The 17343-nt window shown below is 37.5% G+C and overlaps 9 protein-coding genes across 9 annotated transcripts; 5 read left to right on the top strand and 4 right to left on the bottom strand.

The window, feature by feature from the left end:
• Positions 1–688: 688 nt before the first annotated feature.
• Positions 689–1749, top strand: BDF20DRAFT_826107 (MED6 mediator sub complex component-domain-containing protein; the record flags this gene model as incomplete). The annotated part of the gene is made up of 4 exons (XM_053078037.1): positions 689–745; positions 832–983; positions 1069–1246; positions 1327–1749. The coding sequence occupies 4 exons, from the start codon at positions 689–691 to the stop codon at positions 1747–1749; spliced, it is 810 nt and encodes a 269-aa protein (XP_052933145.1).
• A 218-nt stretch (positions 1750–1967) lies between these two features.
• On the bottom strand, positions 1968–2751 carry BDF20DRAFT_980314 (inorganic phosphate transporter Pho88; the record flags this gene model as incomplete). Its single annotated transcript, XM_053085118.1, has 3 exons — positions 2511–2751; positions 2337–2426; positions 1968–2296 (listed from the first exon to the last, which is right to left on the bottom strand). The coding sequence occupies exons 1-3, from the start codon at positions 2704–2706 to the stop codon at positions 1968–1970; spliced, it is 615 nt and encodes a 204-aa protein (XP_052933146.1). The 5' UTR covers positions 2707–2751.
• Positions 2752–3217: 466 nt separating this feature from the next.
• Positions 3218–3601, top strand: BDF20DRAFT_891490 (uncharacterized protein). Its single transcript, XM_053082255.1, has 3 exons — positions 3218–3362; positions 3389–3390; positions 3440–3601. Exons 1-3 carry the CDS (start codon positions 3284–3286, stop codon positions 3539–3541), a joined length of 183 nt encoding a protein of 60 aa, XP_052933147.1. The 5' UTR covers positions 3218–3283; the 3' UTR covers positions 3542–3601.
• Positions 3602–3811: 210 nt separating this feature from the next.
• On the top strand, positions 3812–4768 carry BDF20DRAFT_826459 (uncharacterized protein; the record flags this gene model as incomplete). The annotated part of the gene is made up of 2 exons (XM_053078077.1): positions 3812–4249; positions 4310–4768. Coding segments are annotated over 2 exons (897 nt in total), but the record flags the coding sequence as incomplete, so codon positions are not given.
• An 80-nt stretch (positions 4769–4848) lies between these two features.
• BDF20DRAFT_796650 (uncharacterized protein) lies at positions 4849–5436 on the top strand (the record flags this gene model as incomplete). Its single annotated transcript, XM_053076283.1, has 1 exon — positions 4849–5436. A coding segment is annotated over one exon (588 nt), but the record flags the coding sequence as incomplete, so codon positions are not given.
• A 1305-nt stretch (positions 5437–6741) lies between these two features.
• On the bottom strand, positions 6742–8179 carry BDF20DRAFT_825644 (uncharacterized protein; the record flags this gene model as incomplete). Its single annotated transcript, XM_053077993.1, has 7 exons — positions 6742–6958; positions 7024–7082; positions 7174–7275; positions 7335–7423; positions 7530–7799; positions 7869–7946; positions 8047–8179. 7 exons carry the CDS (start codon positions 8177–8179, stop codon positions 6742–6744), a joined length of 948 nt encoding a protein of 315 aa, XP_052933150.1.
• Positions 8180–9583: 1404 nt separating this feature from the next.
• BDF20DRAFT_825773 (uncharacterized protein) lies at positions 9584–11514 on the top strand (the record flags this gene model as incomplete). The annotated part of the gene is made up of 10 exons (XM_053077999.1): positions 9584–9684; positions 9844–9913; positions 9987–10007; positions 10068–10160; positions 10225–10373; positions 10445–10602; positions 10672–10791; positions 10870–10954; positions 11034–11109; positions 11170–11514. 10 exons carry the CDS (start codon positions 9584–9586, stop codon positions 11512–11514), a joined length of 1218 nt encoding a protein of 405 aa, XP_052933151.1.
• Positions 11515–12628: 1114 nt separating this feature from the next.
• Positions 12629–15392, bottom strand: BDF20DRAFT_826317 (ras guanine nucleotide exchange factor domain-containing protein; the record flags this gene model as incomplete). Its single annotated transcript, XM_053078061.1, has 3 exons — positions 12629–12683; positions 12759–13222; positions 13293–15392. 3 exons carry the CDS (start codon positions 15390–15392, stop codon positions 12629–12631), a joined length of 2619 nt encoding a protein of 872 aa, XP_052933152.1.
• Positions 15393–16096: 704 nt separating this feature from the next.
• Positions 16097–16748, bottom strand: BDF20DRAFT_127202 (SH3 domain-containing protein). The gene is made up of 3 exons (XM_053074740.1): positions 16449–16748; positions 16286–16373; positions 16097–16194 (listed from the first exon to the last, which is right to left on the bottom strand). Exons 1-3 carry the CDS (start codon positions 16583–16585, stop codon positions 16159–16161), a joined length of 261 nt encoding a protein of 86 aa, XP_052933153.1. The 5' UTR covers positions 16586–16748; the 3' UTR covers positions 16097–16158.
• Positions 16749–17343: the final 595 nt, after the last annotated feature.

The following is a 17343-nucleotide window of genomic DNA, read 5'->3' on the forward strand; positions in this document are numbered from 1 at the left end:
TAAAACTTCTTGCATGGCTTACATGCGCTACAGACTGGAGACTGAATCATCGCTAGAAAATGAAGAAACCTAATGGATAAACACGATGTAGAAGGATTTTCTGTAGTCATGGACAATTGTAGAGTACCATTGTAAATTTGTTATAGAGGGTATCGATAAGCGTGGCTACAAGCTTTTATTCATGCCTTCCTACTCGTCATTCTTGAACTTTATTGAGAATGCTGATCAAGGATTAAAAGTAATATCCAACGCAATTCGTTGCAGATGGGAGATGAATTATCGCTTTAAATCCAGAAATCATTTGAAACAATTATGCATGATGATTACCTGGGTTGGACTAGGCATGCAGAAACACTCTGCGAAAAATAATTACAGAAAGAACATAGCCTTATGAACTGGTGATTCAATCGTCTAAACTATACGCAATGGTTCCTATAAAATTGTAAAAAAGTTTAAAATTAAATGTAAATTGTCCTAATAAATATTCCAAGTCGTCTAAAATAAACGTTAAAACATTGTAATACGTGGTTGACAACAAAAATTAATGCATTTTTGCTTCACGTTTTTCGAAAAGCGAGAAGACCTGCAAAAGAAGTCCACGAGCCAAATGAAATTTTGTGTCTGTGCTTCTTTTACTTTACCTTCTAAATAAGAGCATATATACCCTTTAGTTTACAAAATGCAGCGAATGACAGCAACAGAAGATCTAACCAGCGTCGAATGGCGTGATATGAACTGGCTTGAAGTAGGGAAAAAAGGATAATCGTAGTAAAATACTGAAAAAACCAAAGAATGTTCACTCAACCTTGTACCTCGCCATACCATCTTTAGAGATTTGGAGGCTTTCAAAATCAACAAATGGTAATGGATTACTTTGCCCTTTCACCATTTTGGGATCGTCAAAGCAATAATCAAGTATTAGCAATGCAAACACAGTATAACGATCTCAGACAACCATACGAAGAAACAGTGGAAGCACTCCGGTAATTGCAAACATCTATCCACAAAAAAAAACTCTTGGTTTGGATGGATCTTTTGCTGATTCTCTCTAATGCGCTTACAATGCAGTAAAATGACAGGCATTGAATTTGCTATTGTTCACGAGCAGCCACCGATTTGGATTATACAAAAACGATATAGACGTGGACCTCAACCAGATGATGTTAACCCGATCGCAACTTACTATATTATGGGCGCCAACGTATACCAATCGCCAACTATTTATTCCGTGCTCGCCAATCGTTTGGTATGTTTCATCAAGCCAATATGAGTGTTTCAATAGGTTGATACCAAGTAACTAACCTTAACGAGTGTATTTACAAAAAGCTGACGAGTTTATTCCATGTAAACAGTGCTTTTAAAGCGGCACAGAGAATGATGGAATTTAAGCCTTCAAGAGGTTACAGTTGGAAAACCAATGCAACCTCAGTGCAGCAGAGTACACCGGCCTCAGCAAATCAAGATCTCGGCAACAGCACTGCAGGCGCATCTTCAACAACAGCGGCTACTGCTGAATCTGCATCCTCGTCATCTCCATCAGATACTTCGAATAAAAGTGTCTTACGTGCACAAGAGACACAAGCATTCAGACACTGGATTGATAGAGCGATTGACAGGTCCTCATATAGAATTGTGCAATTGAGGCAAGCGCTCACTGAAGAAACAAAAGTATCAAATGCTATACCAGTATTATCTGCAGCTTCTGCAGCAGTAACAGGAGATTCACCATCACTTCAAAGTAATGTATAGAAACAGTTGATTTACTTTTCATTACTTTTTTTAGCTACAGTTATAGATATCAAATTTGTGTAATGTCTAAAAATACAAAGCTTAAACCTTTTCCTTCTTCTCTTATAGGTGACAATACGAAACGAAGAAAACGAGCAGCCGATGACAATTCTACTTATGCATCGTCACGAAAGACGAAGAAAGCCAAATAATAAATCACGATAAAGTAAAACGCAATATTATTGTGCTTTCAATGCCTTTTCAGCGCGTTTGATGGATCCTTTATCTGTCTTGGGTTGCTTCTTTTCACTAACCATGTTGAAGGGGGCTTCGATACGGAAAGGACGACGTAGCTCTCCACGTGAAGTGTTTCCACCGAAAAAGTGAATACGTGATTCCTTACTCATGAAAAAGGTTTTGAAAGCCATAACACTTTGAATCAAAAGAGGCTGAACATAACCGAATTTTAAATGTAAAAAAGCAATGACGGGTACACCAGTAAAGCTTTGCTTCATTTGTTTTTTGACTTGATCAATATCGTAATCTAACAGATAGCTTTGAGAATTAGCTCTGCTGTCATATATATCATTTTGAATTGAAATAATTACCCATATTGGTAGTATTAACAAGTGTATCTTCAGTTTCAGTACCGTCCCAGCTTTGTCCTCCAGGTTCAACGTAGCGTAAGGACGTGCGATCTGTTGCAATATAAATAGGGAGAAGTATAATGCGTCAGTAAGCTATTATAACCATCCTATACTGTTAACTTTTGTAGACTTTACCATTCTTTTTCTTAATGACAGACATCAAATAAAACGACAAAACAATGATGACCAATTGTGAACCCAAGTAAATACCTCGTAAAGTGTTTAAATAGCTTGGGTTTTCCAGGTCCAAAAACTTAGCAATTGGACGACTGGAAAGAAAGACAACCACGTTAAGAAGCGGATGGTTTAGTAGACTGACCCAATTTGTCATCGCTTGAATATTATTGCTGATGGTAAGAAAAAACGTTTTATAATCAAAGAAAAAGAAAGAAAGAAAAAAAAAAAAAAGATGTCCGTTTCTTTTTTTTGGAATACAGTGTTTTAACTACTATTTCAGACTTTTCACAAATTTTATTGGACACTATTAAATCTTAATTTAGACAACTTTCAATTATTTTACGATGAAGCGGTATATTATTCTTGGACGATTTCGCTGATAATCAATTATCCAGTATCATCCAAGCAGCATTAAGGATGGCGTACAAGCTAGTCCTAAAAATGAGTGCTCATAGTAAAGAGGTCGCTAAGAAAACTCTTATTGGCGTGACTTTGCAATAGGACGAGCTACAAAAAGCTTGACAACTTTTTCGTCATTTGACGATGTGTTATAAGACCCAACCAGATGTTCGTCAGTGCCTTTTTCGGAACTTTGCCCAATGATAAAGACGTGTCTTTCTTTTCTCGCGTTTTGTTGTCAAAGTTAGATTATAATGAAGGGGTTCTTTTAAACGAGAATAAGATCCCTTCTTTTCCGTATTTCGCTTTTTTTGTAACTTACAGCTCTATTCATGTACAAAAGTTTCATTATACAGAAGATTAGATCTATTAAAGAAAAGCATAAGAACCAGGTTAAAAGGAACCCATTTGGTAAAATGCTTGATAATTGTAGGAGAACCGTCAGATCAAGATATAAGGATTCTGATATTTGTTGTAATTTTTTAGAGCATACCAAGTGTCGAGACTGCTATGAACCAGGTCATTTTGACAAGCGTTACTACAAATGCAAGTATTACAAAGCCGTAAATGCTGATGATGGTAAGCAATAAACCTAAATCTATCTTACACACAGCACTTAATTGCTTGTGAGTAACCTCCTTAAAGTTGGTAGCAGTGGCAAAAAGAGAAAACAGAGTGACCAAGTGAAAGAGAAGAAGAAAGCAGTTAAACGGAAAAAGACCACCGCACAAGCTGTAAAGTGCCTCAGCTGTGGACAAGATGGCCATACCACTGCTCGTTCGCCGCAATGCCTCAAACACACGCCTTCGAAAGAAGAACTCATTTCATCTGTTCTTGGTGATGATGCTACTGTATTCACAAGAAAGCTTCCCATCGACAGTGCGGTGTTACCAACCTTCCGCGAGAAATTCAGAGAAAGAGTCATTTCGTGCTGCAATGACATTAGGGCTATTGTGTTTCGTTCGCAACTATTTGTTAACGCTTATCTCATCCATAATAAGAAAGACACACCAAAAGAAATCTTCACCCAACAGTTCTGGTATTCGGTTGGACAACTTGTAACAGGTAAAACAGTAACCAACAAGAAAGCAATAAATGATTCCATGAAAAACTTCTATAAGCAGTTCAAAGAGAAGCATCCAGCTGTCGAAGTAAGTTATAGCTTCACCAAAGGCTATAGCCAATGCTTGACAGAAGCTTGTAAAGAGCTCAGTACCACATATACAAACAGCATTGTTGAGCTTTTTGAGCAGCGAATGCTTAAATATCTATACTATACCTTGCAGAATTTGTTCCCGGTAAGGATTAACTTTACATTAAACCAAACAGCAGCAAAGTCAATATTCTTTTCTCTTTAGAGCATGGTAAAGCGCGATGTTGACGAAATCGCAACAAAATACTGCTATCAAGCGATTTGCAAAGGCGAACCCAAATGGCCTGGTAAAGTCAAGTTAAGCAGTGATGACAAATTAAGAATAGATAATTTGTGCAAGAACTTTGCAGACCTTGTGGAGGAAAAGGTTACGCTTTTATCATTGGCGGCCGATCCGGTCAAATTTGTCAAGCCCTTGTGGTTTATCCAGGACTACTACGAAGAAGAGCATTCTAATCATTTTGCCTACGATGTTCGTAGGTTACCATTACCTCATCGCTTCTTCCCTTTTCCAACACCCTCAGTATCATGGCGCTTCATTACCATCAGCATAAACGCCCTTACTCCTTTTTTATTTCCTGGAAGACTTGTAAAGGGCTATTGGAATCAACTTGAACAATTTTGTAAAGTGTTCAACTTCAAAAAGTTAGGCTTCAGAAGGTAAAGTAAATAGCACTCTGCTAAAAGACTCTGTTCTCAAGATTATTCTTTCACTTATATCATAGTATTGCTGAGCTAAAGACAAACACAAGTATGCTCTTCAGGAATCTCATTCGATCTGATGGCTTCACTGTAGACTTCCTATTTAGTCGTAAGAAGAAACCAAGAGAAGACGCCACCATTGATCATCATGACTTGACGTTGGAAGACTTCTCCTATGAAGAAATCACGACAAACTACAGACCCACATTTGTTGATCCTGGCCGAAAGACCGTATTTACAGCAGCAATCGGGTTAGAAACAAACAGACATGAGATACGGCGCTGCTCGACAAAAGAATATTATCACATGACGGGTAGTACTCGTGTCAGTGCAGAATTAGAAAGGAAAAAGGCCGGTTGTATGATAAAAGCGATAGAAAGCAATATACCGAGTAGTAAAACAGGCTCGCCTGAACAGTATAAGAGATATACTATTTACATACTACAACATTTAGAGATCCTGTTCTCATTCTATGGGCCAGATATGGGTGAAACAAGGTTCCGTCTGCATCAAGGCAGGCAGCGTGCTGCAGACATGATGGTGAACATGCTTGTCGATGGAGGGATCAAATACGACAAAGAATTACGGAAGAAAAGAAAGGAAGAACATATGAAATGGCCAAAGAAGAAGGGCAAAATTAAGCATAAAAAAAGAAGAAAGAAGACGAAACAGAAAGTGAAAGTAAAACAGGAAGAAGAGAATGAGAAGGAGATCCGGGAAGAAGAAGAGACAAAGAGCGATAACCACGTTCGGTAAGTCTGTAGCGATTAACTGTCCACTGAATTTGTGTATACTCAATCTACTGTCTTCCTTCAACAGACGATGGGCCCCTGAGAAATTCAGGCTGAGTGATCGCAAAAAAGTTCCTCTGGTTGTATTTGGTGACGGCATGTTCAATAAATCCGCCGTTCATCTAAAAGGCCTTAGAACTAGTGTCGTTGGTGTTTTGTGGCGTGCATTGAAGCGAAGAGAGGCTGCTGGTGATCTCCTTGCCGTGACAATTGATGAATACTTGACATCACGCATATGCAATTGTTGTCGCTCAGACACTTTGAAAGCATTAGACACCGTGCGTGGCTGTAGTATCCTTGTTTGCAAAACCTGTAAGATACTATGGAACCGCGATGTCAATGCAGCAAAAAACATGATGGCCATCAGCATTTCGGTATGGAAAGACAAGGAACGTCCTACGGAGTTCAGCCGGAGGACAACTTCTTAGTCTTTTGATTTTTATTATCGCCAGAACGAAACTGGCTTGATATTTACAGGTAAACGTCTCCATTTTAGTGTAGTTCGATCTTCAAACTCTAACTCAATCGTCTCAAAATTTTGGTCATTCCATCCAGTTATTTTTAAGCTGCGTCTAAACCCGCAGTTAAAAAACTGTAGTTAGTCTGTTCTTGAAAATGATGCCACGATTTTCTGCCGTATCATTTCTAAAGACTACAAAATGATTAATTACCTCCCAATCTTAAAAAGTTCCTTTTGAAAACGCTAAACATATATATTTCAGTACAACAAGTTCACCTCGTTTGTCCAGTGACAGTAGTAAAAAATGCACGACAATCTTAAAGTTTGTTGTTAAGTTGTCTAACTCAGAAATTTAAAAGACTTTTTTTTGCAATGCTTGATTTTTCCAAAGCTCGGTTTGCTGGAATATCAATGGTGTTGTTACGACTATATGATGCTTATATACAAAAAACATTAAGAATTTATTTGACAAGGAAAATGTAAAGTGCGTATAGTAACCTTTTCCAAACAAATAAAAGCTGTACATGACAATGTTAGGAAAAGGAAAAGCAAACAATTCTAAGCGCAAATGATGGATAAAACAAGCTAAAAAAATGGCAGTCTGACATAAGACACATAGGTATGAGATGAAAAAAAAAGTTCCTTTTCTATGAAACGACGCTTCACGTAAAAGAAATGCGTCTTCTAATCTCTAATGATGGGTTGCGGACCTTGCTTTGAAAGGTCTCCCTCTTTTTCATTCGACTGTGTCGAAGCTGCTTTTGTTTTTGCTGTGGCTATCGATGTAGAAGGCGGTTGTGGTGGCATTGTTTGCGGTAAATATAAACCATATTGATGAATATAATCGATTACTGGGTTTGGTAGTAAGTACTTGATTGACATTCCTCTTTTCACAAACAATCTATGATAGGAAACAGTGTTTATATAAGCGTGGCAATGTGAGAAAAACTTGCAATATCAATCTACCTGATTTTTGTTGAGCTGATATCATTGTGAATCAATTGCTTGATAACAGTAACATTCATCTTTTGAATAAACCAGTACAGACAAACACAGTTTTGGTTTAGAAATTTGCATATGTAGTCTACACGCAGCTATCTTCTATATGTTACTCACCCTGTGCTGATAGAGAATGTCGTGTGATAATAAAAATCCATACACATCCGTACCCGTTCGTTCTATGATAACGCATCCGTAATGACCTACAATATGATGCAACTATGTTTCGCATTAGTTGAAAGTACTCAATAGACCATATAGACTTTCCATTTGCTTACATCATTTGGCGCCCATACGCCAGGATGACCAAATGAGGCAATCAAATCACCACCTGCCAATAACATAATTCTAATCTTCTTTCTTTCACCTGGTAAGTATCAAATGTAATACTTGCTTCAATCTTTGACCATCCCACTGACATTTTTACTTTTTCAAGACGAAGTTTTTATCCTTTTTTTTTTCTTTTTTTTTACCTGTTGATGTTGCGATACCACCACCTACCGTATTTAACTCATGATCAAAATGGTCAAGCACGACAGCTGTTCTTTGATATTGTTCTTGACGCGCTTCCCATGAGTCGACCATTAACCAATCTGAGGTTGTTTCAACTGCTAACTGACACATCTTGACGCGATCTTGCGCTTTGGCCAAGCCTTCTTTCATGTAATAGTCCGATACAGGTGAATAATAACCTGTGAGTAACTCGAATTCATTCCTCTCTTTGAAGTGATCTTGGGCCATCTCTACAGATTACACAGCGATCATTAATGCCAACGTTTCAGAGCAAAATAAAAAAATCTGTAACTTCTTACCGAACATTCTTAAATGAAGATAGGTGATGGGAGAGAATGAGCCACAAGCAACCAAGACCAAGGGTATTTTACTGTCATCTAGTTTAATCGATATTTTTGGTTGATACGTATAACAAAGCGATACATAGGAGAGAGGCTCCAAATCGTCGACAATAGCTGTGATAAAAAGTATTCTAACCTTTCATAACCTTTGGTAAGAAATGACGAGGAAAGTCATAGGGCGTGCTGAAGCTGAGAGGTGTCAAGTCATAAGGGGTTGAGACTCTTTGTATCGAGGAAAGGTCCAATTTTTTCAGTTGCTTAAGATCCATGACACCTCTAGATTCGATATTAACGTTCTGATTCGAGGAGAAAGTGTATTATGGTATTGCTATACCAAAAGCAAAATTGAAAGAAGGGAAAAATAGTAAGTTGTAAACCAGAAACAGCTGAAAAAGCGTGGTTTCATCTGATTACCAAAAAGAGCAGGTGCTTGCTTATGTCAGTTCGCTGTACAAACACAACTTCCTACGCACAAATGACAATTTCAGACGGCTATTTTTTTTTTTGAAAAGCGCGATTGATTTGACATTGCGCAAGCCCAAAGCTGTAACAGGAAAGTCAATAAGAAATGTAAGCAGAACGATGGTGGTGAAGCCAAAAATACAACAAAAGATGTCTGCTAATGTTGGCACTAGTATTGAGCATTTCCTTGAATTTGTTTCATCCAGGCATATACGCAAAACTGTATGGAATATATTTGACAATGGATACTGCTTTTTCCCTCCCCTTATAATTGTTCTGGTCAGAAGTCCGAGCTGGAGTCACGAAAAATATGCCAGGACCGACTGATAACCTTTGCGTAAGAATATCGTGTCTGTAACCGTGGTTACTTTACGTAATTGCAACTGAACTCGTTGCAGTGTTGCTAAAAAGCACCTCGACCTCCTCTATTATGCCAACCACTACTTAACTGGTTACCCTTTCCCCCCTCCCATCCCATTATTGACCAGATCATAATTCTTTTTACCGTTAAAACAAAGTGATTGTAGATACCTTTCAGCATTTGACTTTGTAGCAGGCAACTCAAATAAGATTACTATCTCGCGTCCATTGAGCTTTCGAAATTCAAAACCTTTTTGTTTCCAAAAAATTTCTGTTTAAACGTACTATTAAATACAGCAGCGATCTGCTTAGCAAAATTCAGAGAACGTAGTAATGGTATTTTAATTGGAAATACAGTCATTGACGACAGTCCTTCAAGCACAACAATATTTCTAAAAAGTCGATGTAACTTTTGAAATCAAGAAGAATATGTGTGTAGGGGCCAACGTCAAGATTGGTCTTGGTAGTAAGCGCATGCAATTCTTCAATAAAAAGGTGTCGTGACAAATTGCCAATTTTTTAACATTGTTTACGATATGGATTGAAAAAGACTTCTCTTCGGTGTAAACAGTACTTGCCTGCTAGATATCTATTGCTAAGGCTACATGAGCTTAGTCCTCTTCATATTCCAAACCTTAATCTCTGTAAGATGTTTCGAAAGGGAGCCTTATCTTACTTCGGGGACAGCTGGAAAAAGATAAAACTCATCTCGAGGGGAAAAGGTTTATCGAGTCTCTTTCATTTTGTGCTTGATTTAATTTCGTTTTTCTTCTTCTCTTCTTATTTTCTTTTTAATCTATTATTATCCTTTGACTTACTGTTAGAAGGAAGGTCAAGCATAGCATTATCAAATGTCAGTTCCTAATGTCGAAGCAAGCAATGTTGCAACACACATAGAAGAATCGAATGGTAATCCAGCAAACACAATCTACGTCGGCAATCTTGATCCTAGGTAATATATATTGTATGGCTTGTTAAACAGCGTGCGTGATGAACAAACGACTCATCAAAATGAATATGGGTTATGCTCCGTTGTTACCAATTGATTGCTTTACCATACCTACTGTAATGCCTAATTACATGCTAAACGCATATTATTCTTCTCATGTAGAGTAACCGAAAGCATGTTGCACGAGATATTTGCCACGGTTGGGCCAGTAGTCAATGTTAAAATTATCACTGTAAGTTAGTAAGATTTTCCTGTTATTAGATTGAGTAATGATTTTTACTGATATATGTTTAATAATGCTTCAGGTTAGAAAACATAATGCATATGTATGTTTGTGTCAATTATTGGATAGAATAAATCTTGAGAGCTAATGTGATATCTTATAGGGTAGCGTCAATTATGCGTTTGTCGAATTTGCAGACCCTAGAGCAGCTGAACAGGCTATTTCAGATATGAGCGGAAGGAAGATATTCAATTATGTAAAGTAACTTATTAGTTTTGCCAAAGTGGAACAGAGGAAGGGAACTCAACATTTCCACATAGGAAATCAGAGCAAACTGGGCACAGCAATCTAATAACAGCAATATGAATGATGATATCAACAATCATTTCCATGTATTTATTGGTGATATTGCACCTGAAATCACGGATGATGCACTCACTCAAGCGTTCTCTGTTTTCGGTTCCATGTCGTAAGTTTTTCAACATATGCTGAATTGACACATTATTAACAGCAGCTAATATCGCTCACAATGTGATTCAGTGAGGCACATGTAATGTGGGACCCTGTTTCTCGCAAGTCAAGAGGATTTGGTTTTGTAGCTTTCAGAGACAAATCAGACGCAGAGCAAGCTATTGCTACAATGAACGGCGAATGGTTGGGATCAAGACCAATCCGTTGTAATTGGGCTACACAAAAAGGTAGATGACTTTCAAAATAGGTGTTGGCAAATTGTCCATTTAAATATACTAAAACTACTTACTGTGCAGGTCAAACAGCCACTCCTGCTCCTCAACCAGGACAGCAGCTACCATTTGAGGTTGTGGTACAACAAACACCCGCATATGTGACAAGTATTTACGTTGGAAATTTGCCTCCAAATGTTGACCGTAAGTTGCTTTGAATTTTATTGATAGTCGCTATTGTATTGACTATAGGACTCATGTTCAGACGCGACTTTTTCGTAGAGGTCTCCTTACTACAACCATTTCAGCGATTCGGTTATGTACAGGAAGTAAAAATACAAGCAGACAAAGGTTTTGCGTTTGTAAAGTAAGTAGTGAGTATGTTACAATCTTATTGTTGGAAGCATAAGAAAACTGGGTTGCTCAGTAACTATTTCATACTCTAGAATGGATACACATGAAAATGCTGCTAGTGCAATTGTGCATTTACAAGGCCTAAGTATAAATGGGAATTCCGCTAAAGTAAGATATTGATTGTATTTCCTCCCGACGGTAATGGAATAATAACCGAGTTATATGTAGCTGTCATGGGGCAAAGATCGTCCGCCACCTGGATGGATTTCAGGATATCATCATCACCGTCTTCCTCACCACCATCAACAGCAGCAAAACTGGTATAACCCGCAGATGCAATATGATGGTAGACATCGGAATAACAACCAAAATTCAACTACATTTGGCGTTAATGCACATCAAACAAACAGTTATGGTTTCCAGCATAATGCTGCTTTTTCGAATATTCCAAGCTTCGATGCTCACAGCGGCCCAAATACTGCTGCTGCTCACGCTGCTCAATGGAATCAGCCAGCTACTCTTGCCGCACAACAACAACAAAAGCAGTTTTACGAACAATATCCGCACGCTTAAACAACATCTAATTATCTCAACATAAATAAAATGAGGATTATTGAACTCCTAGATAGCTATATTCTTCATCTGTCCATTTATCTTATCTACTTTTGAATAAATAGACAGAAGGTAGGACTGAGCAGCCAGTAAAAAGTCTTGATGAAAGCATCAAAGCAGACACGCGCTAGAGTGTATAGTTAAAGATCCCGCAAAAGGGAACCTTTTCGGCACAATAATTTTTGCTCCTTCTCTTTGTGTGGCCTCATCGCAGTTACTGTTAACAGATTCCATTTTTATTAACTAGACGAATTTTGTAGAAAAATATTTACTGGGGAGATGTTAGGGCTTCTCTATCGAAGAAATGGATATTTTTGATATATAATGTGATGATGCTCTCAATATGAAGGTTTTACTGTTACTTTCCGAGTTTTAAACTATTTCAAAAACCCAAACAATATTTTGATAAGGCAATAACAGCATTACGAGGCAATCGTTACTTGACGAGGGATGCATTGATTGATACTATCCGTGCACATAATGAGATAAGTAATAATGGTCATTTTTGGTTATCCGTGGGAGGAATTGAGGCATACTTTTGCAATTATTCCCGCTAAACTCTTCCGAGCTGACTTAGCTACCATCTGTGATTTGGTTACTAACGCAAGGGACTATAGTGCTATGAGTTGATATAATTGAAAGGAGGTTTAAGTAAAGTCTCCTTTGGCCAGCCTCTGGACTATGTATCAACTACATGCTACAGAGCTTCGAGATACAAAAAATACCACTTCTTACTAACGATGAAGACCAAACCAGACTTCGAATGGGATAATAGATGAACTCTATATGTAATTTTTTCAATGGGCAATTTAAAAACTCATGTAATGGTTACAGTAAATAATTTTACTTATGCACGAGTTCTGCTATAACCCATGTATATATTTGGAAATCCTCATGGACGAGGCACTTCCATGGTATGGATGAGAAAACGGTGTTCACGCCCAAGTCAGCAAAAATACAACGATATACCAGCGAACAATCGAAATGTGAATCTGTTAGCTGGTTTAAAAATTCTTCAAAGACATGGAAGTTTTAAATAGACAAAAATGCAATGTTATGATACATGAACAAATGCCTAAAGAAACCCAGATTCTTGTAGTAAACGAGTTATTTTTTCATCTTCCCGTTCCCTGAAATCACGTTAATTGATAATTGTAAGTCTTCGTTTGCACCCAATAGATTATTCAAAAATCTAATTGACTCACCTAGGCTCCAATCTTAAGCTTTCTTTATAAAGTTGCTCTTCATCTCTTGTACTTATTAAGTTATTTCTGATATATTCCTGTAATTCTTTTACAGGTTTGAGCTGGTATAACGAAGACTGATATTGCTGGATTTCTCTAATGACCTCTGCTGTTTTCGCTCTTTTCGCGAAATTGATCAAATTCTTCGATTGCTTCAGAACGTTCGAATTACCGTCTTCAATAAATGTCAAGTCTTGTAGATAAATACCCAAAAAAGGTATGCAAGGAGGGTTGATGGAGTGTATAAGTGCACGATACTCGATAAAATTACGATTTGCGCCCATGAGTTTACGTATCTGTTGTAGCGTCTGGTTTGTTCTTGCTCCTACTATTTCCCAAGTACGCTTCAACCTTCCCACGGAGCTATTGTCAAAGGCTGATAAAATAGCCATACATGTATTGAAATTGTTCAAACATCGGCATTTCTATAGTAGTGGAGTAGATGAGGTTAGTTTCGCCTAACTTAGTAACAAAAAACCTTTTCCGTTAGCCTACCTCAGCAACTTGAACCCAGTATTTGATAAGAACACTTCTCTTTTTTATATCATGGTGACTTAAAATAACATCCGACACCCAGGTCGTGATTTGGTTACAATAATCTATAGAAGCACGAATATTGATAGCCACATTCCCTTCTTCATCCTTTGACCATGATTTGTCTAAACATTCAATGGGACGAATAGCACTGTATAGTGTGAAATCCATAATTGTTAATTGCCTTGCCATTTCCAAAGGATCAACCTCTAGTAATCGAATACGTCGCATGTTTTTCGGTAGTATTGGTTCTGGAGGATCTGGCAATGTTAATATCATCCTCTTCAAGCCCCCATTGATGTTTTCTTCATATTTTTCTGGGTTCCGCCTTCGCTCTATCAATGATTCTAGCTGACCATTGGAAAATGTAAGCGTCTTTTTTATGTGCGTTTGAGTAAAATTATATAGCCTATCGAGAAGAAGACTGTCGTCTTCATGGAAGTAAAGGTCCAGCCAATTCTTGAGAACATTAAAGACGCGTAGACGAACTAGTTTAACTTTTTTCTCTGCCCAAATATCTCTTTCATCTTCAGAAAGCCCATCTGGACACTCTAAATTGTACCTCGCTTCTAACAAATCGAGTAGTTCCACAGACGTGCAAAATGATCGATAAGTCAACAGGAACGTATTAACAAAATTCATATCAAGGTAATCATGCAAAGTTAGACGTTCAACTAGGGCTGGCAACGTGCCGCCTTTAACGCCGCCTTCTGCATTGAAAACAATGTCATCAAGGCCGTAATCATATCGCAGATAAAAAGGTCGTTGGTTGTTCTCATCAGCAGTATTAGGTGGGGTATAATTAATGATAGTGCTGCTATCTGATTCGGTGGCAGTAATTGATTGATTAAGCGAGCTTTTCTCAGAAACTGAGTAGTCATCACTGAAAAATCGTTTAACTTTTTTTGCTGCTGCAGTTGATTTATTACTGAGTGATTTCTGTAGGGACAGTGAAGTAATACTACTGGCCTGAGAAGAGGACTGTCCCGATCGACACTGCTCTATACTGCTTACTGAAAGCTTTTGATCTGATTCTTCTTCTTCTTCTTCTTCAATTACATTGATAATGGATGGGTCGTTCTCCTCAGCATTAGAGTAGGTTATTTCATTAGCATCCTCTATAATCATATCCATTACAAACGAAGTGGACGCTTTTTTCCTAATTGACTGACTCTTGTCCAGCGGCAGATTGAGCGATGCATCACTATTCTGTCTGCCGTAAACTTTGGCTGCTTGTACAAGCACACTTTCACAAATGAGAGTGATTGGGTCTATCAAACGATGAGCTGCAGTTCTTATATTATTGAGGTGTTCTTCATGGCTGTCGTTTAAAGTATTATCAGCTGTAAGGGCTTGCAAGTAAAAGAATAATAAGCCAAGATATTTTGTTAACTCTTGTTTGCCCTTTTCTATATGAACCGTTCCTTTCTGGTTCTGTACAGGGCTGAAATTCATTTCAGTGAGGTAACCTATAAACAAACTTGTTTGACTGGATAGATTACGGAAGTGAGTAAATAAGGATGCTATCAACGAGATCCTATCCTGCTTGTTGTTATTGCTGATGTTTTTCCTTGACGTTGGTAGTACACAATTGTTAATTGTTCGAATAATGGTCTCGACAGAGTCTTGTATGCGATTTCCTATTGTTTCTAAACTCTCTACTAGGTTTAATTGCAGACTATATTGACTGCTATTATCATCAGTGGTCGAAAATTTTCGGTCCGTCAAAGGTGTTATAAATGGAGTTTTATTTTCATTGTCGTCGCGATGAGCATCTGCCTCCATTATGAATTGAGGATCCGTCTCTATTAAAGGAATACTTAAGGATTGGCAAGTATTCACAAAATTTCTAGCTGACAGTAATAATTCACTCGCTTCTGATAAAATTTTATTGACGTTTACGCGTTGTTCCTCTTCCGTTAAAAATGTAAATGTAGAGATTCGTGTTGTTAATACAAGTTTGGACATACTGGCCATCATTGCTCTATGGTGAGTACGCAATATGCTATTCGATTTCATGTAACCGACTTCTTTGTCGATATTAGAAGAAGCCATTAGCATGTGACGAATTGATGAAATGATTTCTTTGGAGCTACTGTTGTACAGTTGATAATGTCCACTTTTAGCAGCACTTATCAATTGATGTATTGCGATGGCAATATTAATAGAAACCTTATTCCATGTTAGAGGCTCATCTAGTTGCTTGCGTCGGATGGACGGCGTACGCGCAGGTGATTTCGGCAAAGGCTGTGCTGAAACATCGTCCGGTTCAGTCAATGAAAATTGTGATGTCTAGATTGTTTTGTAATAAATGAATATGAAGAGCATCTTATGTATAGATGAACCAAGTATACACTTACATTCATGGAGTTATCCATACTACGTAACCTTGACTTTGATCTCGGTGTTGCAGAATTTATCCATTCTGGCTGTAAAGAGTAGCAAATAATTAATTATATTATCATTTCACGGTTTTGTGATATTGAACCTACCCTTTCGTTATTAGAAAATAGAATGCTTGAATTTGCTGAAAAATCTGCAGATACATGTTCGTCCGCTAAATATTCAGGCTTAGAAACGTCAAGCGAGTTATCTAAGAAATGTAAATCAGTTTCGCTGCTGCTGAAAGGTTTTTTTGATAGAGTTGAGATATTGCTGTTGCCGATAGCTGTATTAATATACTTCCTTTGTCTAGGATACTGAATCATGGAGTAAGTATCTGATTCATCTTCTGTTTGTTGTAAACCCCATGGAATTTTTGAATGCAAAGAGTTATTCAGCATATTGTGGGTAGGCTGTTCCCTTAGTCTACTGTTATAAGCTAAACTCAATCTGTAATCGCTATCCACTGTATTGAATTGACCTGTATAATCCTTCAAAATGAATGAAGAATTTATGAGTATTTCTGGGTATGGCTCAACTATACTGAAAAATAGCGATTCATATCTGCTTACCAAAACAAGTTGCTCTTGAAAACAGCTCTTTTCATCGCAGATTACTCTAACATAGTTACTAGGAAACCATCCTCTAGCTCCATTGCATCTAATACGAGAACAATAATAGCTTTAGAAAATACCCCAGAGAACAGCATCCTCTTTCGATGGTTTTATCCCTTACAGCCCGTCCCACCAACCTGACGGTAGTTTATTCAAGACGTCAATATAGTCATTTTGTTCGAATGAAAGTGATGAGGGATCGTTTGAGCTGAATGAGTAAAGAGCTTGTACTCTGCATAGAATTTCAATTTGAGACATAAATTTGACTTGCTGATTGAAACTAGACAGCACAGGAGCGCATAAATGATAAATCAAGACAAACAATTACGAAGAGTATATAGTTGCTGGCAAGAAGCAACGGTGAAGGATAGTAAAGATCCAAGTACACTATATTCTAAGGAAGGGAAAGAAGAAGCCATGATTACTTCTACGAATAAAAGTTTTTTGTACGCTGTCTTTTTCTCCAACTTTCTCCCATACCAAATTTAGTAAGCGCATAAAAAAGACAAAATAAAAAGGATGGGCATTTTCTGATTGTTCCTGAATCAAATCATTGGCTGCTTGTGTGAATTATAAAAGAATACCTAAATTAAGGCGGTGCAAGAATACATAAAAACATCACGGTCTATTAGCACTTCTAGAAGGTTTTTAGACTTGACCGTGATATGTAGACGGCAGTCCTTGGAATTGAAGGAAGCGAAGAGATAAAGATAAAAAATAGTGTAACCTGCTTCGACTCAGATTGTCACGAAAACAGCCATGATGTACAGTGATTTGCGTTTAAAACTCAAACTTTTAGTTGACTAATCAGAAAATTTCCATTGCCATACATTTTTGATCATGAATCAGTATACAGTGTTTTAGCTTCAACTTTATACTTTATACAAATTTTATTGGACAATATATATATGTTTAATTTAGATAATTTTGAATTACTTTAGGATGAAATAGTATAATATTCTTGGACGATTTATTGAATAAATAATTGGAGACATTATTTTGAAGGTCAGTGGACA

This window comes from Mycotypha africana (genome assembly GCF_025528875.1).
Source record: "Mycotypha africana strain NRRL 2978 chromosome Unknown BDF20scaffold_10, whole genome shotgun sequence".
NCBI classification, from domain to species: domain Eukaryota; kingdom Fungi; phylum Mucoromycota; class Mucoromycetes; order Mucorales; family Mycotyphaceae; genus Mycotypha; species Mycotypha africana.

Bases quoted from the DNA above. Each gene is read 5' to 3' on its own strand.
- BDF20DRAFT_891490 (XM_053082255.1), top strand. From the start codon at position 3,284: ATGTACAAAAGTTTCATTATACAGAAGATTAGATCTATTAAAGAAAAG.
- BDF20DRAFT_127202 (XM_053074740.1), bottom strand. From the start codon at position 16,585: ATGTCTCAAATTGAAATTCTATGCAGAGTACAAGCTCTTTACTCATTC. The intron at 16,374-16,448 runs GTAAGGGATAAA...TTCTCGTATTAG, and splicing joins TCAGGTTGGTGGGACGGGCT to ATGCAATGGAGCTAGAGGAT. The intron at 16,195-16,285 runs GTAAGCAGATAT...AGGATTATACAG, and splicing joins TTCAAGAGCAACTTGTTTTG to GTCAATTCAATACAGTGGAT.